Source organism: Phacochoerus africanus, chromosome 5 (genome assembly GCF_016906955.1).
Source record: "Phacochoerus africanus isolate WHEZ1 chromosome 5, ROS_Pafr_v1, whole genome shotgun sequence".
Lineage (NCBI taxonomy): Eukaryota > Metazoa > Chordata > Mammalia > Artiodactyla > Suidae > Phacochoerus > Phacochoerus africanus.
This window is the reverse complement of record NC_062548.1, coordinates 117,777,206-117,800,537: the sequence shown is the minus strand read 5'-3', so window position 1 is coordinate 117,800,537 and position 23,332 is coordinate 117,777,206. Positions and strand designations below refer to the sequence as shown.

The following is a 23,332-nucleotide window of genomic DNA, read 5'->3' as shown; positions in this document are numbered from 1 at the left end:
GTTAGAATGTCAATTCTCCCAAAACCGATCAGAATCCTGTTCTGATTCAATGCAAACCCAAATTCACAATAGGATGTTTTTGTAAAGATCAACAAGATAATTCTTTGTATTTCCTTAGAGTTCTAAACCCATACAAATCTCAATACAGTATGAGAATAGAATAAAGATACCTAAAGAGTATGCCTAAACCCCACCTTGTTCTTGACGCTTTTGGAAAGTTCCTTGGGTTATTTTAATATGCACCCAGAGCTACCAACTACCACACAGAGGTTTGAGTGCAATACTAAGACTTTAGCTTTTATTTCACAGGCAATGATAAAATCAAAGGACACAATGAAAGAAAATTAAGAAAATTAATAATATTGTGTTTGTATAACTCTTTCTGGCTCCAAATTGCATGTTCTTTCTTCAAAGAGACAAAATAATATCTATTTCTTGCTGTAAAAAAAACCAAAAAACAAAAACAACTAATACCATCTATGCAGACAGACAGGAGAGTGTGGCAGGGCCCAGCATTCTGGCAAGAGACCCAGGAGAAAATTAACTCTGTTACTGAAGAAAGTACTCATCAATAAATGCCATGCCATAGGTTTTAATGGGTCTATGGCATCTTTCCTTTTTTTTTTTTGTCTTTTTAGGGCCGCACCTACGGCACATGGAGGTTCCCAGGCTAGGGGTCCAATAGGAGCTGTAGCCTCCAGCCTATGCCACAGCCACAGTAACTTGGGATCCGAGCCGTGTCTGTGACCTACACCACAGCTCACGGCAACGCCAGATCCTTAACCCATTGATCAAGGCCAGGGATCAAACCCCTGTCCTCATGGATGCCAGTCAGGTTTGTTAACCGATGAGCCACGACGGGAACTTCTATGGCATCTTTACTTCTAAAAATTATTACGACAGCACTTAAACAGCACTTTTTCCTCATCTTCAAAATGCTTTAGAAACACTATTATTCACAACACTCTGCATCTCTTACTCAATTAGTCTTTAACGCAACTCTGTTGCAAAGAGTGGTCCTAGATTCAGAAAGTTTTACATTCAAATACAGAACAGCAGTTATACTTCTCCACTGTCAGGATCAGCACTAAACAACTGTATCCTTTTCCACTCCTTAGGATTATCACTGGTCTCAATGGCTGATCTCAGGTCAAGCCGTCCGTAGGGTACATTAACAGAACAGCACATTAACTCAACTCTTCAACCAAGTACCATCAGTAACATATGGCCTCTTAATTCATCATCTCCCGTATCTACTTCCCAACCACATTCCATTTCACAACAGCCACAGGGCAATCTCCACACCCAATCTCCACCCAGCCAACAGGGGATCTTCTCTCCTCTCTGCCTTATAATAATTTAGGAAATACTACTATAAACAAGTTAATAAATGATACACTTAAAGATACTTGTAAATATTTATTAAAGATACTTACATAAAAATATAAATACAACAGCAAGAAGAAATAATCATCCAATAAAATTAGTGCAGGGGCATTCTCACAATTCTTCAAATGATTTTTTTTTTGTCTTTTTGTCCTTTTAGGGCTGCACCTGTGGCACATGGCGGTTCCCAGGCTAGGGGTCCAATAGGAGCCACAGCTGCCAGCCTACATCACAGCCACAGCAATGCTGGAATCTGAGCCACATCTGCGACATACAGCGCAGCTCACAACAATGCCAGATCCTTAACCCAGTGAGCGAGGTCAGGGATAGAACCAGCAACCTCATGGTTCCTAGTTGGATTTGTTTCCGCTGTGCCACAATGGGAACTCCCAAATGATGTTATTTTTAAAGAAATAGAAAAAGAGGAGTTCTGGCGCTGCTGTGGCTGTGGCATAAGCCACTGACTGCTGCTCTGATTTGACCCCTAGCCTGGGAACTTCCATATGCTGCACATGTGGCCCTAAAAAGACCAAAAAAAGAAAAAAGAAAGAAAAAGTTACTCCCTCCTCCCAGCTATTTGCTTTGTGGGTCAAACTTCAGCATTACTCCTTTGCTTTCAGTGCTTTTTTTGGCTTTGAAATCCCTCAGTCTACCTTAAGCCTAAGCACAATTTCCTACAACCAAAGCAAGGGGAAAGCGCTGCTTTTACTTCTCTAATGTTTCAACAGAGCTCTGCATTCTTCCTCTGCAATCAGAGGCAGTAGAGAGAAACTACAGGCACTTAGTAGCCTAATACCCTATGATTCTGTCCTTTACCTAACTGATTTCTTCTTGGAAAAACTCATTCTTGATCCTTCCCCCCAGACATCTGAATTTAATCTACATACCCTAGACAAATTACATTTAAAAATGAACAGTCAGCTGCCCCTGGCCATGGCATATATAACCTCACCAGCACCCAAAGTCAAATCGACATTCATAACAGAATCAGCTCTCTTCAAACAAGATTTGGAAAGATCTTTAACCTGATTTCATTACCAAAAAAACCTCTGACTCACTTAAAATCTGGCCAAGCTGGAGAGTTACAGGTCAATATTTAAGATGTAACACCAGGCACAGTGACTATTAACCCTTACAGAAAGATACTAAACTGAAAGCGTAATAAGCAGGTGATACTCGCTGGGGACGACAGGCGAGAGGAAACCTGTTCTTTTAACCTCACCCACGCAGACTCTCTCCCGGGAGCACCCTCCCTCAACTGGACCAAGATGATTCTGCCTCAGACATCTCTGCATGATTCATCCCCGCCGACATACCGTTTTACAGTCTGACAATAAACCATGCGCGTGTGGTCTCGAAAAAGAGTTCTTATTACCCAGCACTGAGAAAACACCGTGATTAGCTCTGGGCCAAGCTAAGCAGACAGTGAGTCACCCTGAATAAACACTGGTAGGTTGTAACATGCAGGTACCTTCAGAAGTCTCTGCAATCCTCACCCGTGCCCTCTGGATGGAAATTTGCGCGTTTCAGTTTAGCCAAGTCTCAAATTCTGCCTATTTCCTTTAATATATTTAAACTAACCCAATCTGGATGGTGCTTATAGCTTTGCACTATCTAACGACAGCCTGCTATTCAAATTAATACTTTTGAAAACAAGACTACGGGGAGCACGTTTCACTTAAGAAAACAAGCTGTTCTACATCTCGGGCAAACAACTGTAAATGCTGCCAACCGTAAATGAGGACTTCTCTCATAAAAACAGACTTCTGCTTCCGAAACACTATTACCGGTCCAATTACCGCATGTAACTAAAAGTAATAAGAGCATTTCTCCCTGATTGTCTTTCAAAAACTCATATTTTCCCAATTAATCTTAATTTACAAAACTTCACAGTGAATGGATTATACAATCATCACTGGCAAATCAAGAATCCATTTAGCAAATGTCAAATAGCTTCATCAAGCAAAATCAACACAGAATATTACTCAAATTTATCACCATCGGAATGCCTGCTAATTTTCATTTCCATCTCACAAACATTAAGAATCCAGCATTGTATTTACTGAGGAATCAAATAAATATAAGGTAGACTCCTGCTCTCAAGGACTTTCAATCTTGTTTGTGTAATTATGAAGCAGTTCAGAGCAGTATAAAATTGAAAATCAAAGTAATGATACAGACAAGTACTATGGGTCATCACAGGGATGAAAACGGGCTGGTGACAATAAAGCTGGCTGCAGGGCGAGTAAAAACGCGGTGGTGGTGGGGTGACAGGAGATAATGCACAGAGAGAAGAAGTGAGCATGTCACGGTGGAAAAAATGAAAAGTGCCTTCAGTAGCTTAATTGGAGCTTGTTGTGAGCAGGGAACTAAGGGCTGATAGCATCAGACCTGAGGAGTAGGAACTTCTTTCAAAAACCACAGGAAATCTTTGAGGGTTTCCGAGGTGGGAAGTTGCATGATGAAAGTAGTGTCTTGATCAGATTACTCTGGAGGTGAGCACGGAACGACTGGAGAAGTCTCTCTGTTACTTCCTCTTGCCTCACTTTCAGAGAATGACAAAGGTAAGGAAAAAGCACACTCAAAATATTCCTCTTGGAGCTCCTGCTGTGGTGCGGTGTGTTAAGGATCTGTGTTGTCTCTGCAGCAGCTCAGGTCGCTGCTGAGGCTTGGGTTCAATCCCTGGCCTGGCAACTTCCATATGTTGAAGTTGTGGCCAAAAAAAAAAAAAAAAGCATCCCTCTTGCCCTTCCTTTAAAAACAAATTATAAAAAGGAAACAATAAAATAAGACCAAAATAATAATCCAAAAAAATGTTTTCTGAAATAGTTAATGATCAAACCCTGTGTAAGTCTACATATCCTGAAATTAAACAGATTCCTCTTTGAAAATTAGTACAAACACATGAATTCTCTTGGGGGAAAAAAAAAGCTACAAGATAAAGAGTAAGTGATGGGAAGAGTAAAAAGTGAACTTTGAAGTAATTCTGCCACCAAGCACTTAGACTGGGGCTCAGTGAATGGGTTTTGGGGGGGTCACATCATATGTCACATCACACAATCCATGTGACAGCAGCACCCTGCCAGACAGGCACATGGGCTCCACTCCTCTTCCACCACTGTTTTTCTCCATTTTGCAACAGTTTTGCACTTAGGTTTTATATTTAAAACCTATAGACTTTCTCCACCATCCCCTGGAAATTTCTGTAAAAAGCTATGATCGGGAGTTCCCGTTGTGGCTCAGCGGTTAAAGAACCCTACTAGCACCCATGAGGACGCGCGGGTTCTATCCCTGACCTCACTCAGTGGGGTAGGGATCCGATGTTGCCATGAGCTGTGGTGTAGGCTGGCAGCAGCAGCTCTGATTGGACCCCTAGCCTGGGAACCTCCATATGCTGCAGATGTGGCCCTTAAAAAAAAAGCTATGATCGGATCCTTCTAGGAGTTAAATGTGCTATTCTCCAGGGCATCGAATACTTCCCATTCAGCACTAATTCTCTTCTGTTTTTATTTAGCTTTTTCCTGTTGTCTTGAAACCATTAAAGAACAAGTAGGGATATTAGTAAATACTGTATATAAATACATGAAATGTTTGTGCCTCCTAGGAAATTATAGTTTTATTTAAAAATCACTAATGAGGAAGACTGTAACCTGATATTATCTTTTTTTTTAAGCAATGTCCATGCCATAATATGCTAGCGGGGCACATTCAGAATTTAAGGAATACATTTGCTTTTATTTAAAGTGTACTAATTTGGTTTTGCTTTTTTTTTTTTAATATTGCTTCATTTTTCACATCCAGTATTAAAAGGGAACAATGGAAACTTTTAATATACTCAAATTAAACTGCGAAAACAAGATTTAAAAATAGTTCTCAGCCATATTTCCAAACTACCCAGGAATTTTTTTCACATAAAATTATCAAAAGTTAGATATATAAAAGTCTTTACCCAACGGAATCTTTAGATTGTTCAAATTAGAAAGAGTGTTTTCTTTTTTTTTTTTTTTTGCCATTTCTTGGGCTGCTCCCGCGGCATATGGAGGTTCCCAGGCTAGGGGTCTAATTGGAGCTGTAGCTGCCGACCTACGCCAGAGCCACAGTAATGCGGGATCCAAGCCGCGTCTGCAACCTACACCACAGCTCACGGCAACGCCAGATCCTTAACCCACTGAGCAAGGCCAGGGATGGAACCCGAAACCTCAGGGTTCCTAGTCGGATTCGTTAACCACTGAGCCACGACGGGAACTCCTAGAAAGAGTGTTTTCTACTGTTATTTTAGATGGTAAACAATAACCCTGGGCCTTTCACTGATATGGTCAATACTGATCTATTTTGAAGATTTTATTCAAGCCTAGTTTAATTAGATATATGATATTTTAATAGGTTTGTCCCATTTGAGGTGGAATTTCATTATATCTTTTTTTTTTTTTGTCTTTTGTTGTTGTTGTTGCTATTTCTTGGGCCGCTCCCTCGGCATATGGAGGTTCCCAGGCTAGGGGTCCAATCGGAGCTGGAGCCACCGGCCTACGCCAGAGCCACAGCAACGCGGGATCCGAGCCGCGTCTGCAACCTACACCACAGCTCAGGGCAACGCCGGATCGTTAACCCACTGAGCAAGGGCAGGGACTGAACCCGCAACCTCATGGTTCCTAGTCGGATTCGTTAACCACTGCGCCACGACGGGAACTCCTCATTATATCTTGGAATCAGTATTTTTGGTGAAGACCACAGACTCATTTACAAAACAAATCCTGATGAAAAAAATAAGAGAGAAAATAAGGGTCAATAGTCAGAGAAAGTGTAAAAGGAATTTCTCAATAAGCCATTAGAAACCATTTTTCTTTCTTACACAAGGAGTGGAAAACACAGAAAATAGTAACTATCCAAGAAGAATGTTCCATCAGGCCCCAAATATACAGAGTTTGGGCCAGCAATTCAAGATGAGATAAGTCTTCTAGAGAATAAATCTTTTGTCAGAAATCACAATGGCCCAATCAGTAGCTGGCACCAGGCCTGCCCCTACACCAGCTAAATTACAAAAAGGGGCCCGCATACATACATACATCTAAATATTAAAGTTATCAATCAAGTTAACAGATTTTTAATTAAAATATGTTCTACCTCTGTACAATGACTAATATACAGAGTCTGGAGAGTCAAATTGATCAGCATCAGGAAAGTCGAATTCAAATCTAGGACTTGAAGACACTCCGTGCTTCTACATGGGGAGAGAGCCTGGCCTCCTTTTCCTCCCACCTCCAACACGCCTCATACCTCAAAAAACCAATATGCATGTGGACACTCCAACCAATGTGTCCACGTTTTGCCCACATCCACTGCAAACATCCAACCCAACACCACCCCTCAGACCCAGGGGTAAGACTACCTTAAAAAAAAAAAATTAACAAACAGGACAACTTACACCAGTATCAAAAGCATAAGTAAAACAAATGGACTAGGAACTTAAACATAATAAACACTTTTGGTTTTTTTTTTTGGTCTTTTAGTCTTTTTAGGGCTGCACCTGTGGCATATGGATGTTCCCAGGCTAGGGGTCTAATTAGAGCTGTAGCTGCTGGCCTGCACCAGAGCTCACGGCAACACCAGATCCTTAACCCAATGAACAAGGCCAGGGATTGAGCCCGAAACCTCCTGATTTCTAGTTGGATTTGTTTCCACTGCACCACGACAGGAACTCCTAAACATAATAAATACATTAAAGACACATATGAAAAGACATTTTCAGGGAAAGGCACAGCAAACCCACAATGGGATATCACCTCACACCTGTCAGAATGGCTATTACCAGAAACACAATAAACACGTGTTGGTGAGGATGTGGGAAAAGGGAACCCTGTGCACTGCTGGTGGGAATGTAAACTGGGGCAGCCACTCTGGAAAACAGTACGGAAGTTCCTCCAAAATTTAAAAATAGAACTACCAAATGATCCAGAAATTCCACTTCTGAGTGTTTGCCCGAAGAAAATGAAAATGCTTTCTCAAAAAGATACACGCACCCATGTCCACTGCACCATTATTTACAACAGCCAAGACACAGAGACAATTGAAATGTCTATCGATAGGAAGAAAGAAAATACGTGTATATAGACATATGTATGTATATAGATAGATACAGATGATGAACTATTATTCAGCCATAGAAAAAGAAAGGAATCTTGCCATTTGTAACCACATGGATGGACTCTGAGGGTGGTAAGCTAAATGAAATAAGTCAGAAACAAAAAGACAAATACCATATGATCTCACTTATATACGTAATCATAAACAAAGAGAGAGAGAAAAATCCCCAGTTTAGAGATACAGAGAACAGACTGGTGGTTGCCAGAAACGGGATGTGTTTGGGAAAAATGGGTTAAGGGGGTCAAAAGGTACAATTACCAGTTATCAAGTCTTGGGGATATAATGAAAATATGGTAAGCACACTTTAAAATACTATAGTGTATATGCGAAAGTTGCTAAGAGACATCTTAAAAGTTTTCGTCACAGGAAAAAAGAATTTTTATAACCATGTATGGTGATGGATGTTAACGAGACTTACTGTGGTGCTCACTTCACAATACATACAAATACCATACACCTGCAAGTGATATGCTATATATTTTGATTATACTTCAATTTTTAAAAATTAAAAAATAAAAGCCAAACTAAAAAAAGAGAGATATTAGCAATATGAAATAAGAATCACAAATCATGAAAAAGAATGAATCATATACTAGGTATGAAAAATACAACAGCAAAAAATACATATAATAGATGGGACAAATGGTAGAATGGCTCCAGACACAGAAAAAATTAATAAGTAAATACAACAACATTCCAAAATAGAGAAAAAACAAAAACAGGGAAGCTATTTGGAGAAGTAATAGATAATGCTGGAATACTAGCTTATCTTCCTGGATGCCAAAAGGACTAACAATTGAGTTACCTAATGCAGGGGAGCCAGATGCCCAGGGACGTGAGAGGAATGGCTGAAACCACTTTTTTCATGCAAGTGATTTTTCTGATTTCAGAGGGAGAACCAGAAAGGCTGATGTACACAGTAACTCTTCCATAGTTTTAAGGGACTAGAAGAGAGATGTGGAATGTTGAATCCTGATGAAAGTGCCTACTCTACCTCCCATAACTGTGGGTTGAGAGCTCAAAGGCTCTCAAGCACTAAAAACACTAGTGTGCAAAAGTAACAGGGATTCACATGGGCTAAGTTAGAAATTGATCTCTAATTTAATTTGCATCTAGATGAAGCAAATTAAATCCTCTCTTAAAACATTACCTAGGACCCACAGTATTTCTACAAATAGTTTTGCAACATAACATCTGGTATATAATAAAAATAAAAAATAACTTTGCAGTATGTTTCTCGCATAATAAAAAATAACTAACCATAAAGGAACTAAGATGACATGAAGGAAAAACAGAAACAGCAAATAGTACAAAAAGATCCACAGGGAATCCAGATATTGGATTATAAGCACAGATCTTATAATAACTCCACATATTATATTTAAGGAATATGAGATAAGGATGATATTTGGCACCATGGCAATATTGTTGAAAACCAGGAAAAAAAGGGGGGAGAAAAGGAAAATCTTAAGAGTTGCCAGAGGAAATTGACAGATGACCATCAAAGAAGCTAATATTACATTCACTGTTGATTTCACAACAAATCATGGAAATAATGCAAGCTAAAAAAATTACAGGAGAAGTATTCTTAAACTGTTGAAAGAAAACCACTGTCAACCAAAAATCATATGCCAAATGAAAATATTCTTAAAGCATGAAAATGAAATTTTCAAACAAAAACTAAGACAATGTGTCACAATCTGACTTGCAGTAAGGAAATGCCAAAGCGTGTTCTTCAGGCAGAAACAAAGTCATTGCTGAGGGAAGCTTGAAAATGCAGGAGAGGATGAAAAACAACAAAACTGGTATATCTGTAATCAGGCAGATATTATTAACTATACAGTCAACATCATTTAGTTTACCTACAAATTAAATGATGTTCACTCTATAAAAAATTAATAAGGTCTGCTTGATTTTAAATATATATAAAAGAAAAATACACAATGTCAATGACGTAGAAGAATGGGTAAATGAAATTAAAGGGTCCTAAAACCAAAATGGTAGAGAAACACAATAGTCTTCACATTGCCTAGAAAGGGAGAATGGAAGCAATTAATATCAGACTTTGAAAAACCAAGAATGGAACCAATTAATATCAGACTTTGAAAAACCAAGAATTTGCGATCTCTAAGGTAAAAAGAGAGATGAAGAGGGCCTACGGATAAAAGGATTTTAAGAGAATATCAATCAAGTGCAGTGCATAGACCTTATGTGGATCTCAATTAAATAAAACAAAAAAATTATAAAAGCATTAGTGAAATGGGTATTTTAAGATATTAATGACTATTAATTTTTAGTTAAGATGATGGCATTAGGTAATAACTTTTTAAAGGAGTCCTACCTTTTAGAAAAAATGTATGCACTGGAATATTTATACATAAAATGATAATATTTGTGATATTTGCTTCAAAATAAGCTAAGAAAGTGAGGAGGAGGTAGGCAGGGAGCCTGGGGTTTTAGATGAAATAAGAATGGCCATTTACTGATAATTATTTAAGCTAAACAACAGGCACACTGAGTGTTACTATAATATTCTTCCTAAGTTTGTATACATCTGAAATTTTTCATTAAAAAAACTTTTTTAAAAAATGTAATTCAAAAAGATTCATGCACCCCTATGTTCACTGCAGCACGATTCACAATAGCCAAAGCATGGAAATACCATAAATGTCCATCAAGAGATGAATGGATTAAGAAGATATGGTACATATACACAATGGAATACTACTCAGCCATTAAAAAGTACAAATTAATACCATTTGAGATTGTGATGATCATTGTACAACTACAAATGTAATAAATTCAATTCAGTAATAAAAAAAATACCATTTGAGGCAACATGGATATGACTAGAGATTCTCATTCTAAGTTAAGTCAGAATGAGAAAGACAAACACCATATGATATCACTTATGTGTGAAATCTAAAATATGGCACAAACGAACCTATCTAAAAAAAAAACAGCTTCACAGACATAGAGAACAGACTTGTGGTTGCCAAGGGGGAGACGAAAGGAAAGTGGGCTGGACTGCAAGTGTGGGGTGAGCAAATGCAAACTACTGCTTTTAGAATGGATAAGCAATGAGAGCCTAATTTATAGCACAGGGAACTATATCCAAGCTCTTGGGATAGAACACAATGGACGATAATATAAGAAAAAGAATATATATATGTGTGTGTATGCCCTGGTCACTTTGCTATACAGCAGAAATTTGCACAACACTGTAAATCAACTATACCTCAGTTGAAAAAGAAAAAAAAAAAAAAACATTTGGGAGTTCCTGTTGTGGCACAGCAGAAATGAGTCCAAATTTATCCATGAAGATGCAGGTTCGATCCCTGGCCTCACTCAGTGGGTTAAAGGATGTGGTATTGCTGTGAGCATGGTGTAGGTCACAGATGCAGCTCAGATCCTATGTTGCTGTGAATGTGGGATAGGCTGGCAGCTGCAACTTGGATTCAACCCCTAGCCTGGGAACTTCCATATGCCAAGGGTGTGGCCGTAAAAAACAAGAAAAAAAATTTTAAGAATGTACATTAAAACACTGGTTTTTTTGTTTTGTTTTTTGTCTTTTTGCCTTTTCTAGGGCCACTCCTGCAGCATATGGAGGTTCCTAGGCTAGGGGTCTAATCGGAGCTGTAGCCGCCAGCCTACGCCAGAGCCACAGCAATACCAGATCCGAGCCACGTCTGCAATCTACACCACAGCTCACGGCAACGCCGAATCCTTAACCCACTAAGCAAGGCCAGGGGTCGAACCTGCAACCTCATGGTTCCTAGTCGGATTCGTTAACCACTGAGCCACAACAGGAACTCCCTACAACACTATTTTTTAAAATTTGTAAGAAAAAGATATTTTAAGGAGTTCCCGTTGTGGCTCAGCAGAAATGAATCACTAATATCCATGAGGACGCAATCCAACCCCTGGCCTCACTCAGTGGGTTAAGGATCCAGCATTGCTGTGAGCTGTGGGGTAGGTCACAGACAAGGCTCTGATCTGGAGTTGCTGTGGCTGTGGTGCAAGCCAGCGGCTACAACTCTGATTCGACCCCTAGCCTGGAAACCTAAATATCCCTCGGGTACAGTCCTAAAAAGGCAAAAACAAAAACAAAAAAAAAAAGAGAGAGAGAGAGAAAAAGAAAAAGATATTTTAAGAAAAGTAAAAAAAAAAAAATCAAGCTACAAATTGGGAGAATATATGTGAAATACACATAATCAACAAAGGATTTGTTATCTAGATTATATGAAGAATTCCTACAAATCAATACAAAAAGAGAAAATAACACTCTAGAACAATGGGTAAAAGACATAAGGAGGCATTTCACAGAAGTAATAAATAAATATGGCCAAAGAACACAAGAACATGCTAAGTAATCAAGAAAATGCAAATCACGACAACAGTAAGATGTCATTTAGCAAAAACGAAGAAATCTGACAATTCTAAGGCTTACAGAATGTGAGTCAAAAGGATCTCTTATGCACTGGTACAATTTGGTAAAATAATTTGATATTTTCTAAATAACACTTCAGGTTAAACCTGAACTTTCATGTACCCCACACTCAGAAACCCTATCCCTGTTTAGAATCAAGAAAAACACTTGGAAACATGTACCAGGACATACATATGAGAATATTCTAGGAGTTCCCATCATGGCTCAGTGGAAAGGAATCTGACTAGCATCCATGAGGACACAGGTTCGATCCCTGGCCTCGCTCAGTGGATTAAGGATCTGCCGTTGCTGCGAGCTGTGGTGCAATGTAGGTTGCGGATGAGGCTCTGATCTGTTGTTGCGTGGCTGTGGTGCAGGCCAGCAGCTACAGCTCCGATTGCACCCCTCGCCCAGGAACTTCCACATGCCACAGTGCAGCCCTAAAAAGGGCCAAAAAGAAAAAAGAAAAATTTTATTAGACACTATAGCAGTGGGCCAGGCAAAAGATGATATTGGTGGTCTGGGACGGATGGAGAGAAGTGGATGAATTCAAGAGGCAGAAATGAAAGGAGCCTGGTAACTGACTACTGCGGAGGCTGGCAGGAGGAAGAATTACAATCCTCGGGTTTCAGGTTTAAGGAACTGGCTGGAGAGTAGGGCCATTTAACAAGAAAGGGCTCCACGAGTTTCTGATGCCCTGCGAGGAGTTGAGTGGTAAACACCGTGGTCATCACTTTCATATCCAGTCCAACCATCCCCACCATGAGGCAACCCCACCATGGCGAGGGTGAGAATTAAACTACCCTCTGCCCCAAAGGCACGAATCCTTTCTTTCCGCTAAAAAGCATAATTCCTCCACATACATGGAACAAATGCACGTTTCTGGCAGAAGACTCAAGTACTTTTGTTCAATGTTGAAAGAAAACTGGCTCTCTACCCACCCTACCCCCAACCTAGACTTGAAAGAGGAAGCATATAGTAGCTGCTAGCAGGCACAGTTTGGTCAGCTTAAGGATGAGCTGATAGAAGAGGAGACCTAAGCCAAGACCACGATAAAGAAAGCAAGCCAGGCCCTGCCGCAACCTTCGATCCAGGGCTAGCCTGTCTCTGGCTCCTCCGCGGTGTGAGCCTGGGCTCCTGTTATTGTAAGAGCCCATCTGCACAGGCTTTCTACCGCTCACAGCTGAAGATGTGGAAAGAATACAGAGGTTAGACACAGGAAGGAGGTTTCTAACCCACAAGTTCTCAATTACTAAATCAGCTCTGATGAAGAGTAAGGAAGATTCCTGTTCCTGATGCTGGGGATTTTGATATCCTTTTTATGCAAAAAAAAAAAAAAAAAGTTGCTGGGTGAAGTATCACCTATGGTACCTTCGGACCAGACCATCTACCAACACTGCAGTACTGAGGATCTGAAAGAGTTAAATACCGGACTGTCAGGATGTTTTGGCTATTCCTCACAGCTTTCACTAAAGTCCTACACACAAATGTTTACAATAGTACTCTTTGTACTTTTCAATGTTTTTAATTGTCAAATGGGAAATATTTTAAATCCTAAGTATTAAAAAAATAATAATTCCTAAGAAAATAAACACTTAAGTGAAAAAGTCTTAGATCCTATTTATTCCTGCTTGTTGTTTTAGGGTCTTATAATCTATTATAATAATCAGAACAACCTGGCCAAAAACTTGACTACGAATTTGGAGGTGGGGGAATTTAATAATTGAGTAATTGCTGTATTCAAAATAAAAAAAAGTTTTTGGTCTTTTTAGGGCCACACCTGCAGCATATGGAAGTTCCCAGGCAAGGAGTGGAATCAGAGATATAGGCCGAGACCTACAGTGCAGCCACAGCAACACCAGATCCGAGCCTCATCCGCAGTCTCTGCCTCAGCTTGCGGCAATGCCAGCTCCTTAATCCACTGAGCGAGGCCAGGGATCAAACCCGCATCCTCATGTAGTTGGGTTCTTAACCTGCTAAGCCGTAACAGGAGCTCCTATATTCACATTTTAACTTTGAAAAATTATGAAATGCAGAAGCCTGAAAAATCAATTGATATAGCAGGAATTCTACATATCAAAGAGACTCTCTAGCCTAAGTGACAAAGTGGCCAATCTAGACAGAGACTACCACTTTGGGATGTATTTAACAACACAATGCCTTGATTTTCAAAAATAAATTTCCAAAAAGTAAATTCTTTCTTCTTTCCTGTACATGAAAGCCAATTTCAAATTTCCAGAAAGCTAAACTCTTTTCCTATAAACACTTCAAGGTTAGCAAAGATGTGGTGATTTATTCTGATGCCTACGGTCAGCATTTTCTTTTCTTTTCTTTTTTTTTTTTTGTCTTTTAGGGCTGTACCCACAGCATATGGAGGTTCCCTCCCAGGCCAGAGTCGAATTGGAGCTATAACTGCTGACCTACACCACAGCTCACGGCAACGCCAGATCCTTAACCCACTGGGCAAGGCCCGGGATCGAACCTGCATCCTCATGGATACTAATCAGATTCATCTGCTGTGCCACGATGGGAACTCTGGTCCACATTTTCACAGGATATGATGTGAGAATTACCAAACTGACCACTGTCATCCTATATTGCTCACTCTTGTTGATTCATTCATCTCTCCATTTTTCCCAGTTCCCTTTAGTGTGCCCTCTTACTGATCTGTCTTCATCGATTTACAGTCTGTTTCTTCTCCTCCTTTGTCTCTTTCTCTGTGTGTCTGGCTTCTCTGTCCCGGGAGCCCTCTGTGTCTTCTGCCCTCAAGTCTGGTCTTCCCCTTCCCCTTCTCTTCACTCTCTGGTTCCTCCTCCCTCTAGCCTTAGTACTTAAGGTATTTGATATAATTATGGAATCAAAGCTTATAATCTCTATTTTATCATTTTTATGCTATTTGATGATTTTTATTTCTGACTTTAAAAATATTGAACTTAAAACTCATTTGTGTTGTGCAGCCCTGAATTGACTTACTCAAGTGAGTCGGTGTCATGATAAGATGCTGTTTACTCAACAGAGAATAACAGTTTTTACTAAGGCTTCTGGATCAGTAGAGTCATTCCTTGGACAGTAAGCAAACCTTCTGGATTCACTAATCTCAACTGCTAAAAAAAATGGCATGAGAATTCTGGGACTAATGCCTCATGTACACTCTTGTTTTAAAAATTCAAATTTCTGTAATTTTTTTTTTTTTTTTGGCAGTGTCCACAGCATGTGGAATTTCCCAGGCCAGGAATCAAACCCGTGTCACAGCAGTGACCTGGGCTACTACAGTGACAACACTGGATCCTTAACCTGCTGCACCACAAGGGAAGTCCAAAAGAATTTTTTATTAAGTGTATGGAACATCTAAGTGATAACATCTTATAAAAATGTCATGAATTTAAAGACTTGGCCTTGACACTTGTATGGTTTTACCATTAATTCAGAGAATCCTCCATATTATAAAATATAAATAACAGAAGTCTACAAATGTATGAACTCACTTTCTACAGAGAGAAACATGAAGCAGAGAGAATTAACCCATTCAAATGGCTGATAGTACAGCAGGGATCAGAAACTCTAGGTTCCTGGAACACAACCATTCACCTTTGTGCTTGCATCATTTATGACTTCTGTTTTTTATCATACCAACTTAACTCTCCATAAATATAAATACAGCAACTCATTTCTGTTTAAATTTGGATTACATTAGTTTTCCTCTATTGTAAGGTTTAGAAAACAATGTTCTGTATCAGAAAAAAATTAAAATAGGAGTTCCCAACAGAAATGAATCCAATTAGGAACCATGAGGTTGTGGGTTCGATCCCTGGCCTCGCTCAGTGGGTTAAGGATCAAGCATTGCTGCAAACTGTGGTATAGGTCACAGACGTGGCTTGGATCTGGCTTTGCTGTGGCTCCAGCGTAGGCCAGCAGCTGTAGCTCTGATTCGATCCCTAGCCTGGGAATCTCCATATGCCATTAGTGTGGCCCTAAAAAGTTAAAAAAAAAAAAAAATTTAAATACAATAAAATAGAATCCTAAACATAAATAGAAAAAAGAGATACTGTAGTCCAGGGGCAACTGCTGTTACAGAATAAAGAAAAGTTAGTTTAAATGTTAAAGAGAAAGCCTCGCAATCAAATGTACAACTTGGCTGTACATCCCTGGATAGAGAACAGCTATATTAAGGTACTCACAATTTTACCAAACAATATGTCTCAAGTATGGTGGATGTCCCTAACATTACAGAGGTTAATATGTGACACTCCCTGACATAGTAAGACCCTCTGGCATTTAACCAGTCTTTAGAAGGGACTTACACTGATTCATTTTCCTTTTAACTGTGGTTCTAAGTTGACAACTCTTGGTAAGGCAGTACAGAAGAAGGATGATTAAGAGATGAGCATTCTTAAAATGGAGTAATAAGGTAGGTACTAGCCTGTCGTATGCAGCAATCATGAAGTTGAGGAGGAGGCTGATGGACTGTTCCACGCTGATTTGGTGAGTGGAAGGAAGGCGCTTGTTCAGCTGGTAGTAGATGGATGAGATGACAGTCTCGAGGCGGGACACACTGATCTCAGTGGTGTGGTCCAGTGTATTAAGGCCATTGTCTCGAAAGGCTTCAATCATGTTCCAGATATCAACGAGATGGACTAGAACACAAAGAGAGTAAACGTCAACAACTGAAAAGTTTTAATTCATCAGAAAGATCTAAGAACTTCAGATTTATTTACATCTAACAGCACAGTGAAGGGGAGCAGCACATGTCACCCCAAGATACGCCTATTTGGCATAAAGAGTAGTTTGAGCTAAAGACACTTGAAAAACAGCAGGTGCCAGGAAGGGCACTCTGATTTTCCCTTTTCTTCCCCAAAGCAGGAAATACAAGTCCCTTGTAAAAAAAATGCCCTCCTATCCCAAGAGGAAAGAAACATCCTCATCACCAAAGACAGTGAATTGAGTCTCAGAGACATCTCCATAGACTTCAGTAAAATAATGCTTACTTTTAGCCTCTTGATATATTTTAGCTATTTCTCCACAACTGCTACTCCGTGTTCAACTTAGTTTACAGGCCAACCCACTTCTTTGGATCTTTACTTTCCTGTGGGGACTCCCATGTACATATAAAAATCTGCATGCTTTTCTCCTGTTACTCTGTTTTATATTGATTTAATTCTCAGGCCCAGCTGGAGACCCTGAGAGGGTAGGGCAAAGTTTTGCCTCCCCTACAATATAGCTTCAAAAATACACAATCCAGGAGTTCCCACTGTGGCTCAGCAGGTTAAGAACCCAACCAGTATCCGTGAGGATGCAGGCTCGATCCCTGGCCTCACTCAGTGGGTTAAAGGATCTGGTGTTGCCGGGAGCTGTGGTGCAGGTCACAGATGAGGCTCAGATCTGGCATTGCTGTCCCTGTGGTGTAGGCTGGCAGCTGCAGCTCCCATTTGACCCCTAGCCTGGGAACTTCCAAATGCCATGGGTGCGACACTAAAAAAGACCAAAAAAATATACATACACACAATGCAAACTTTCACAGACTCTCAAAGAGAAAAATTGACAAGCTTTGTGAGAGATACTAACACATCTCTCTCAGCAAGTGACAGAGCAAAACATACAAAATAAGTACAGACAAACTTCACAACTAACACAGGCATAATGGATGCCATATGAAGTTCCACCCCTAATGATTAGAAAATATGCTTTATTTTCAAGAACACAAAGAACATGTATAAAAAATGACTTCATCCTGAATCATAAAACTAATCTCAACACATTTTAAGGGATTAAAATCATATAAACCATGCTCTTTGATCAAAATGAAACTAAGTCAGAAGTCATTATCCAAATGAAAATTTTTTTCTTTTCTTCTTTTTACGGCCGCACCCATGGCATATGGAAGTTCCCAGGCTAGGGGTCGAATCAGAGCTGCAGCTGCTGGCGTGCGTCACAACCAGAGCAATGCCAGAGCCAAGGCGCATCTGCAACCTATGCTGCAGCTTGTGGCAACGCCGGGTCCTTAACCCACTAGGTGAGGCCAGGGATCAAACCTGCAACCTCATGAATATTAGTTGGGTTCTTAACACACTGAGCCACAACGGCAACTCCAAAAAGAAAACTTTTAAAATAAACCTATCTTTAGAAATGAAGAAACATGCTACTAGGGAACTTCCTTAATCTGATTAAGGGTATCTACAACAAAAACTGCAGCAAACATATTACTTAACCGTAAAATGTTGAAAGCTGTTCCTCTGAATGAGATAAGAAATACCCACCATCATCAGTCCTATTGTATTTCAGATCCTTACCTATATAAATTTGCAGTAATCATCAGTACAGGTATTGGACAGAAAAAACGTAACTGTCATTATTCAGAAGTGACAAAATTATACACATTGAAAATCATATAGATTCTACATAAATATAACTAAAATTAATATGAGTCTACAATGACTGCTAGAAACAAACCAAGTTATGAACGTCATTATATATAAATTTCTATATGATTTAAAATACTATTTATAATAGTATCATAAATCATCAGGGACTTAGGAATACAGGAATAAATCCAATAAAAGATGTGCAACATCTCTACCAAAAAATCTATAAATATAATTAGCAGAAATTAAAGACCTAAATTATTGGAGAGATATATACCATGTTCACAGGAGGAAATCTCAATATTGAAAATACATCAATTCTTCCCAACTTGATCTACAGATTCAGTAAAGTCCCAACAAAATGGATGAATTTTACTATATGTAAGGTATACTTAAGAAATGAAGAATGAAAAAAAAAAAAAACGCACACAGTTCTTTGTTTTGTTTTTAGTAGAAATTAACAAGCAAATTCTAAAATTTGTATGAAGATAAATATAAAAAGGCCAACAGGAGTTCCTGTCATGGCTCAGTGGTTAACGAATCCGCCTAGGAACCATGAGGTTGCAGGTCCGATCCCTGGCCTTGCTCAGTGGGTCGAGGATCCGGCATTGCCGTGAGCTGTGGTGAGGGTTGCAGACGTGGCTCAGATCCCGAGTTGCTGTGGCTCTGGTGTAGGCCGGTAGCTACAGCTCCGATTGGACCCCTAGCCTGGGAACCTCCATATGCTGCAGGAGCAGCCCAAGAAATGGCAAAAAGACAAAAATAAAAATAAAAATAAAAAAATGAAAAGGCCAAGAATGTCCCAGACACTCTTACAAAGAAAAACAGAACAAAGTAGGAAGACTTGCTCTACCTGACACCCAGAACTTAGGATAAAGCTGTAAGAGTGATCACTGGTACAAGGATAGACAAACAGACCAGTGGAACACTAGAGTCCAAAAGCAGGCCTTCTCATATATGGACACAGCTATGAACATTCTTGTACATTTCTCCTAATGAATGTGAGGAAAAGATTTTTTAGTAATAAAAAAAGGGATGTTCTTTTCAATAAATAAGGTCAAGTAAACATACATATGGAGAAAACTGAAATATGACTCTGAAAAACTCTACATCCACACAAAATTTCAGGTGGATTGAAGAATTATGTGTGACAAAATGAAACTTCTAGAACCACACATCTTTTACTTGATATTACTGAAGCCACTAGTCTGGCTCAGGCCACACATGGACTACCGTGTTCCAAGAATAATTATGGAGAGAACTATAAGAATGGTAGCGGTTCCAGGACAGTGGTTTTCAAACTTTTTAACCACAAACCACAGAAATATATTTAAATCAACACACACACCCATCCAGATATATATTAAAAAATGTTTCACAAAATACCTTACCACATAAGCCACACTCTGACTTTTTTCTTTTTCTTTTTTTTTTTTTCTCTACTACATGCTTTAAATTCTGGCTACAGCCCACCAAAATGATTTCAGCAACTATTAATAGGTCATAACCCTTAATTTGAAAAACAATGCTTTGGGGAACCAGAGAAGAAATATGACTTCAGTCTAGGATGGCATGGTAAACTCTTCAGAGAGAATTTTAAGCTAGGATTTTTGAGTAGAGCTGAAAGTAGTATAGAAGTATTTAGATCTAAAGTGACTTGCTCAAGGTCACATGATTATAATAAATGGCAAAATGAGAAGCAAAACAGGTTTTCGCATTCTAAGGCTAATGTTCTTTCCATACACAAAACAGTTTTTCATTATTACACACAACACACATACATGAGGAAAGTACAGTAATTCTAAGTTAGTTCATCTGCACATAAATTAAGAAAGATTTTATATACTGGCTTATATTAAGTTTAATCAATAATTTAATTTTTATTATACTCTGTTTTTCTTCTCCTCCAGAAGCTGATAAACTGTATTAATTTTACATAAAACTTTTCCTTAAAAACAGGGACAAGGAGAAATCAATTCTCCCACTTAAAGAATTAACACTATGCCAATCTCAAAAAATGGTTACACTGAGTTCCTTAAATATTTTGAGGGACACTCAGAATAAAATATCAAGTTCTTTCCATTATGAAGCTCATATTCTGATAAATACTTAAGACAAAAATAATTCAAATAACATTACAATATGACTAAAAGGTATACAATCTTCTACGTGATCGAGCTCTATTCAACAATCACAGAAATGAGTAGAAATGACTTACGGTTGCATCGTTTTTGTACAAATCGTAATTTGCAAGCTGTTCTGTAAGTTGATAGTCGTATGACATCAAAATTTTGAGCACCTGAAAAAGGGCAAATAAAAAATCTTCAACTAGATTTATCATTTCACTTCTACCTGCTAGGGGAGTGACTGGTGCCATTGGGTTGGCACAGTCTATATACAATATATCAGGGTAGGTCTTCTTTGGTCAAAACGCAAAGTGGGGAGGAAGGGTTAGAAAGCCTTTCTGCATGCCCACCCCACGCCAACCACTATCCCAGTAGTTCTGCCTACACCATACGGTCTGCTAGCCTAGGAGGACCACTCAAGACCTGAGTGAATGAACGATATACTCAGCAAAGTGAAGCAATGTGGTATTGTAGGAAAGATGCCAGCCTAGAGTCAGGAAAGCTAAATTCCAGGTCGTCTGATACCAACCATAGACCATGACCGTGGCCACATCGCATACCTCTTCTCAGCCTATGGCCTCCCCTGTAAAAGGAGGGCCCGGGACCAGCTGATCTCTAAGGTCCCCTTCCACATCTGCGACAACCTGTATGTTTTTAAAAGGAGCCACAACAGTATTTCCAAGCCAGTCCTTTTTTTTCTTTTTAGTGCCGCACCTGCGGCATATGGATGTTCCCAGGCCAGAGGTCGAAACGGAGCCACAGCTGCTGGCCTATGTCACAGCCACAGCAACACCAGATCCAAGTCGCATCTGCAATCTACACCACAGCAACGCCAGATCCTTAACCCACCGAGTGAGGCCAGGGATTGAATGCACACCCTCATGGATACTAGTTGGGCTCTTAACCCGCTGAGCCACAACGGGAACTCCCCCAGGCCTGTATTTTATGTGCTTCTAGCACACAGCCCTTCCCCATCAAGAACTAAAGATTGTTACCCTCCATTTGCATCTGAGGACATTGTGACTGCCTCAGTGAACAGTGTGGCAGAAGTGACACCGCATGCCTTCCGATGACAGGCGATAAAAGGTGGCACCATTTGCCCTTGCTCTCACTCTCTCAGGATGCTTGCCCTGGGAATCTAGACACCACTGCTGTGAAGAAGCCCAAACTAGCTGGCGTGGAGAGACCTCACAGAGATGCGGATCCCCCGAGGAACTGAATCCATCAGCTCAAAGACAGCAGCAACTGCCAAACATGTAAGTGATCCAGCCCTGAGCCTTCCAGCCTCCCGAGTGAGGCCTCAGACACCATGCAGCGAAGTCAACACATCAGCTCTGGATGATCTTCTAATTTTAGACCCCAAAAAGGTATAAACAAAATAAATGTTTGGGGATAAGTGATACATAGCCATAGTAACTAGAACAAAGCCTAAATTGCATAAGACCATAAATCAAACTTTGTTTTCATTTCAAAATCTGCTGTAAAAGTCTCCTTGAATTTTAAAGCCAATTCAGGGAACTTTGGCATCCAACGTGAGTTTTTTATTTCATCTATGCTGCCTTTATAAGATCTGGCAGCAACTTTTGACTCAATAAAAGGAAAGTAAACTGGCACAGATTATCTTCTACCAATATTTACAGTTATCTCTTATTTCTGCTCATTTCACAGTAAAGGAAGAAAAAGGAAGGATTTTTGGTGAAAGTAATATTTACTGACCAAAATGTGAAGCAAGGGTTTCTCTTGACCTCACTTCAGTCAACCTTATCTTGATGTCACAATTAAAACTATTTCCTCCATCACCTGATTCTCACAAAATATCTATCCTTTATACATAAAACTATACAGTCCTATTTTTTTAATATAACGGCTTTATGGAAGTATAACTCACATATAATTTGCTTTTCAAGTATTCAATTTAGTTGTGCAACTATCACCACAATCAATTTAGAAAATATTCATTATAGCAAAAAGAAACTTCTTCCCCTTATGAGTCATTCTGCTCATGTTTTAAAATTTTATTTTTTATTGAAGTACATTTCATTTATGTTGTATTCATTTCAGGTGTACAGAAAAGTGACTCAGTTATACATACATGTATATCTATTTTTTTCAGATTCTTTTCCCTTGTCAGTTATTATAAAATATTAGGTATAGTTCCCTGTGATATACAGTAGGTCCTTGTTGGATATATATTTTGCCCATTTTTTTCTTTTCTTTTCTTTTCTTTTTTTTTTTTTAAAGGGCCACACAGGCAGCATATGGAGGTTCCCAGGCTAGGGACTGAATTGGAGCTGTAGCTGCCTGCCTACACCACAGCCACAGCAACACAGGATACGAGCTGCGTCTATGACCTACACCACAGCTCACAGCAACGCCGGATCCTTAACCCACTGAGCAAGGCCAGGGATCGAACCTGCGTCTTCATGGATGCTAATCAGATTTGTTAACCGCTGAGCCACGATGGGAACTCCTATTTTGCCCATTTTTTAAATGGGTTGTCTTGTCTTTTCATTATTGAGTTTTAAGAGTTATTTACATGTTGTAGATACAAGTCCTTTATGAGATATATGATTTGCAAATGCTTTCTCTCATTCTGTGCGTAGTCATTTCACTTTCTTGGCCACACCTACTAGGGGACAAAAGCTTTTAATTTTTCTAAGTCCAACATATCTATTTGTTCTTTTGTCACTTGTGTTTTTGGTGACATACCCAGGAAGGCTTTGCCTAATCTAAGTTCATGAGATTGACACCCACATCTTCTTCTAAGAGTTTCATAGTTTTAGCTCTTACATTTAGGTCTATGATATATTTTTAGTTAATTCATTAGTGGTGTGAGCCAGGGGTTCAAATCCGTTCTTTCACATACAGATATCCACTTGTCCTAGCACTAT

General features: G+C 39.4%; 1 protein-coding gene across 19 annotated transcripts in view; it reads right to left on the bottom strand.

The window, feature by feature from the left end:
- DTNB (dystrobrevin beta) overlaps window positions 1-23,332 on the bottom strand; it is a 247,703-nt gene that overhangs the window by 184,308 nt on the left and 40,063 nt on the right. For all 19 annotated transcript variants that reach the window (XM_047782486.1, XM_047782488.1, XM_047782490.1 and 16 more), the window contains 2 exons: window positions 20,534-20,614; window positions 16,377-16,590 (listed from right to left, as the gene is read on the bottom strand). In XM_047782486.1, the coding sequence (XP_047638442.1) occupies window positions 16,377-16,590; window positions 20,534-20,614 (295 nt within the window). The remainder of the gene's footprint in view (window positions 1-16,376; window positions 16,591-20,533; window positions 20,615-23,332) is intronic.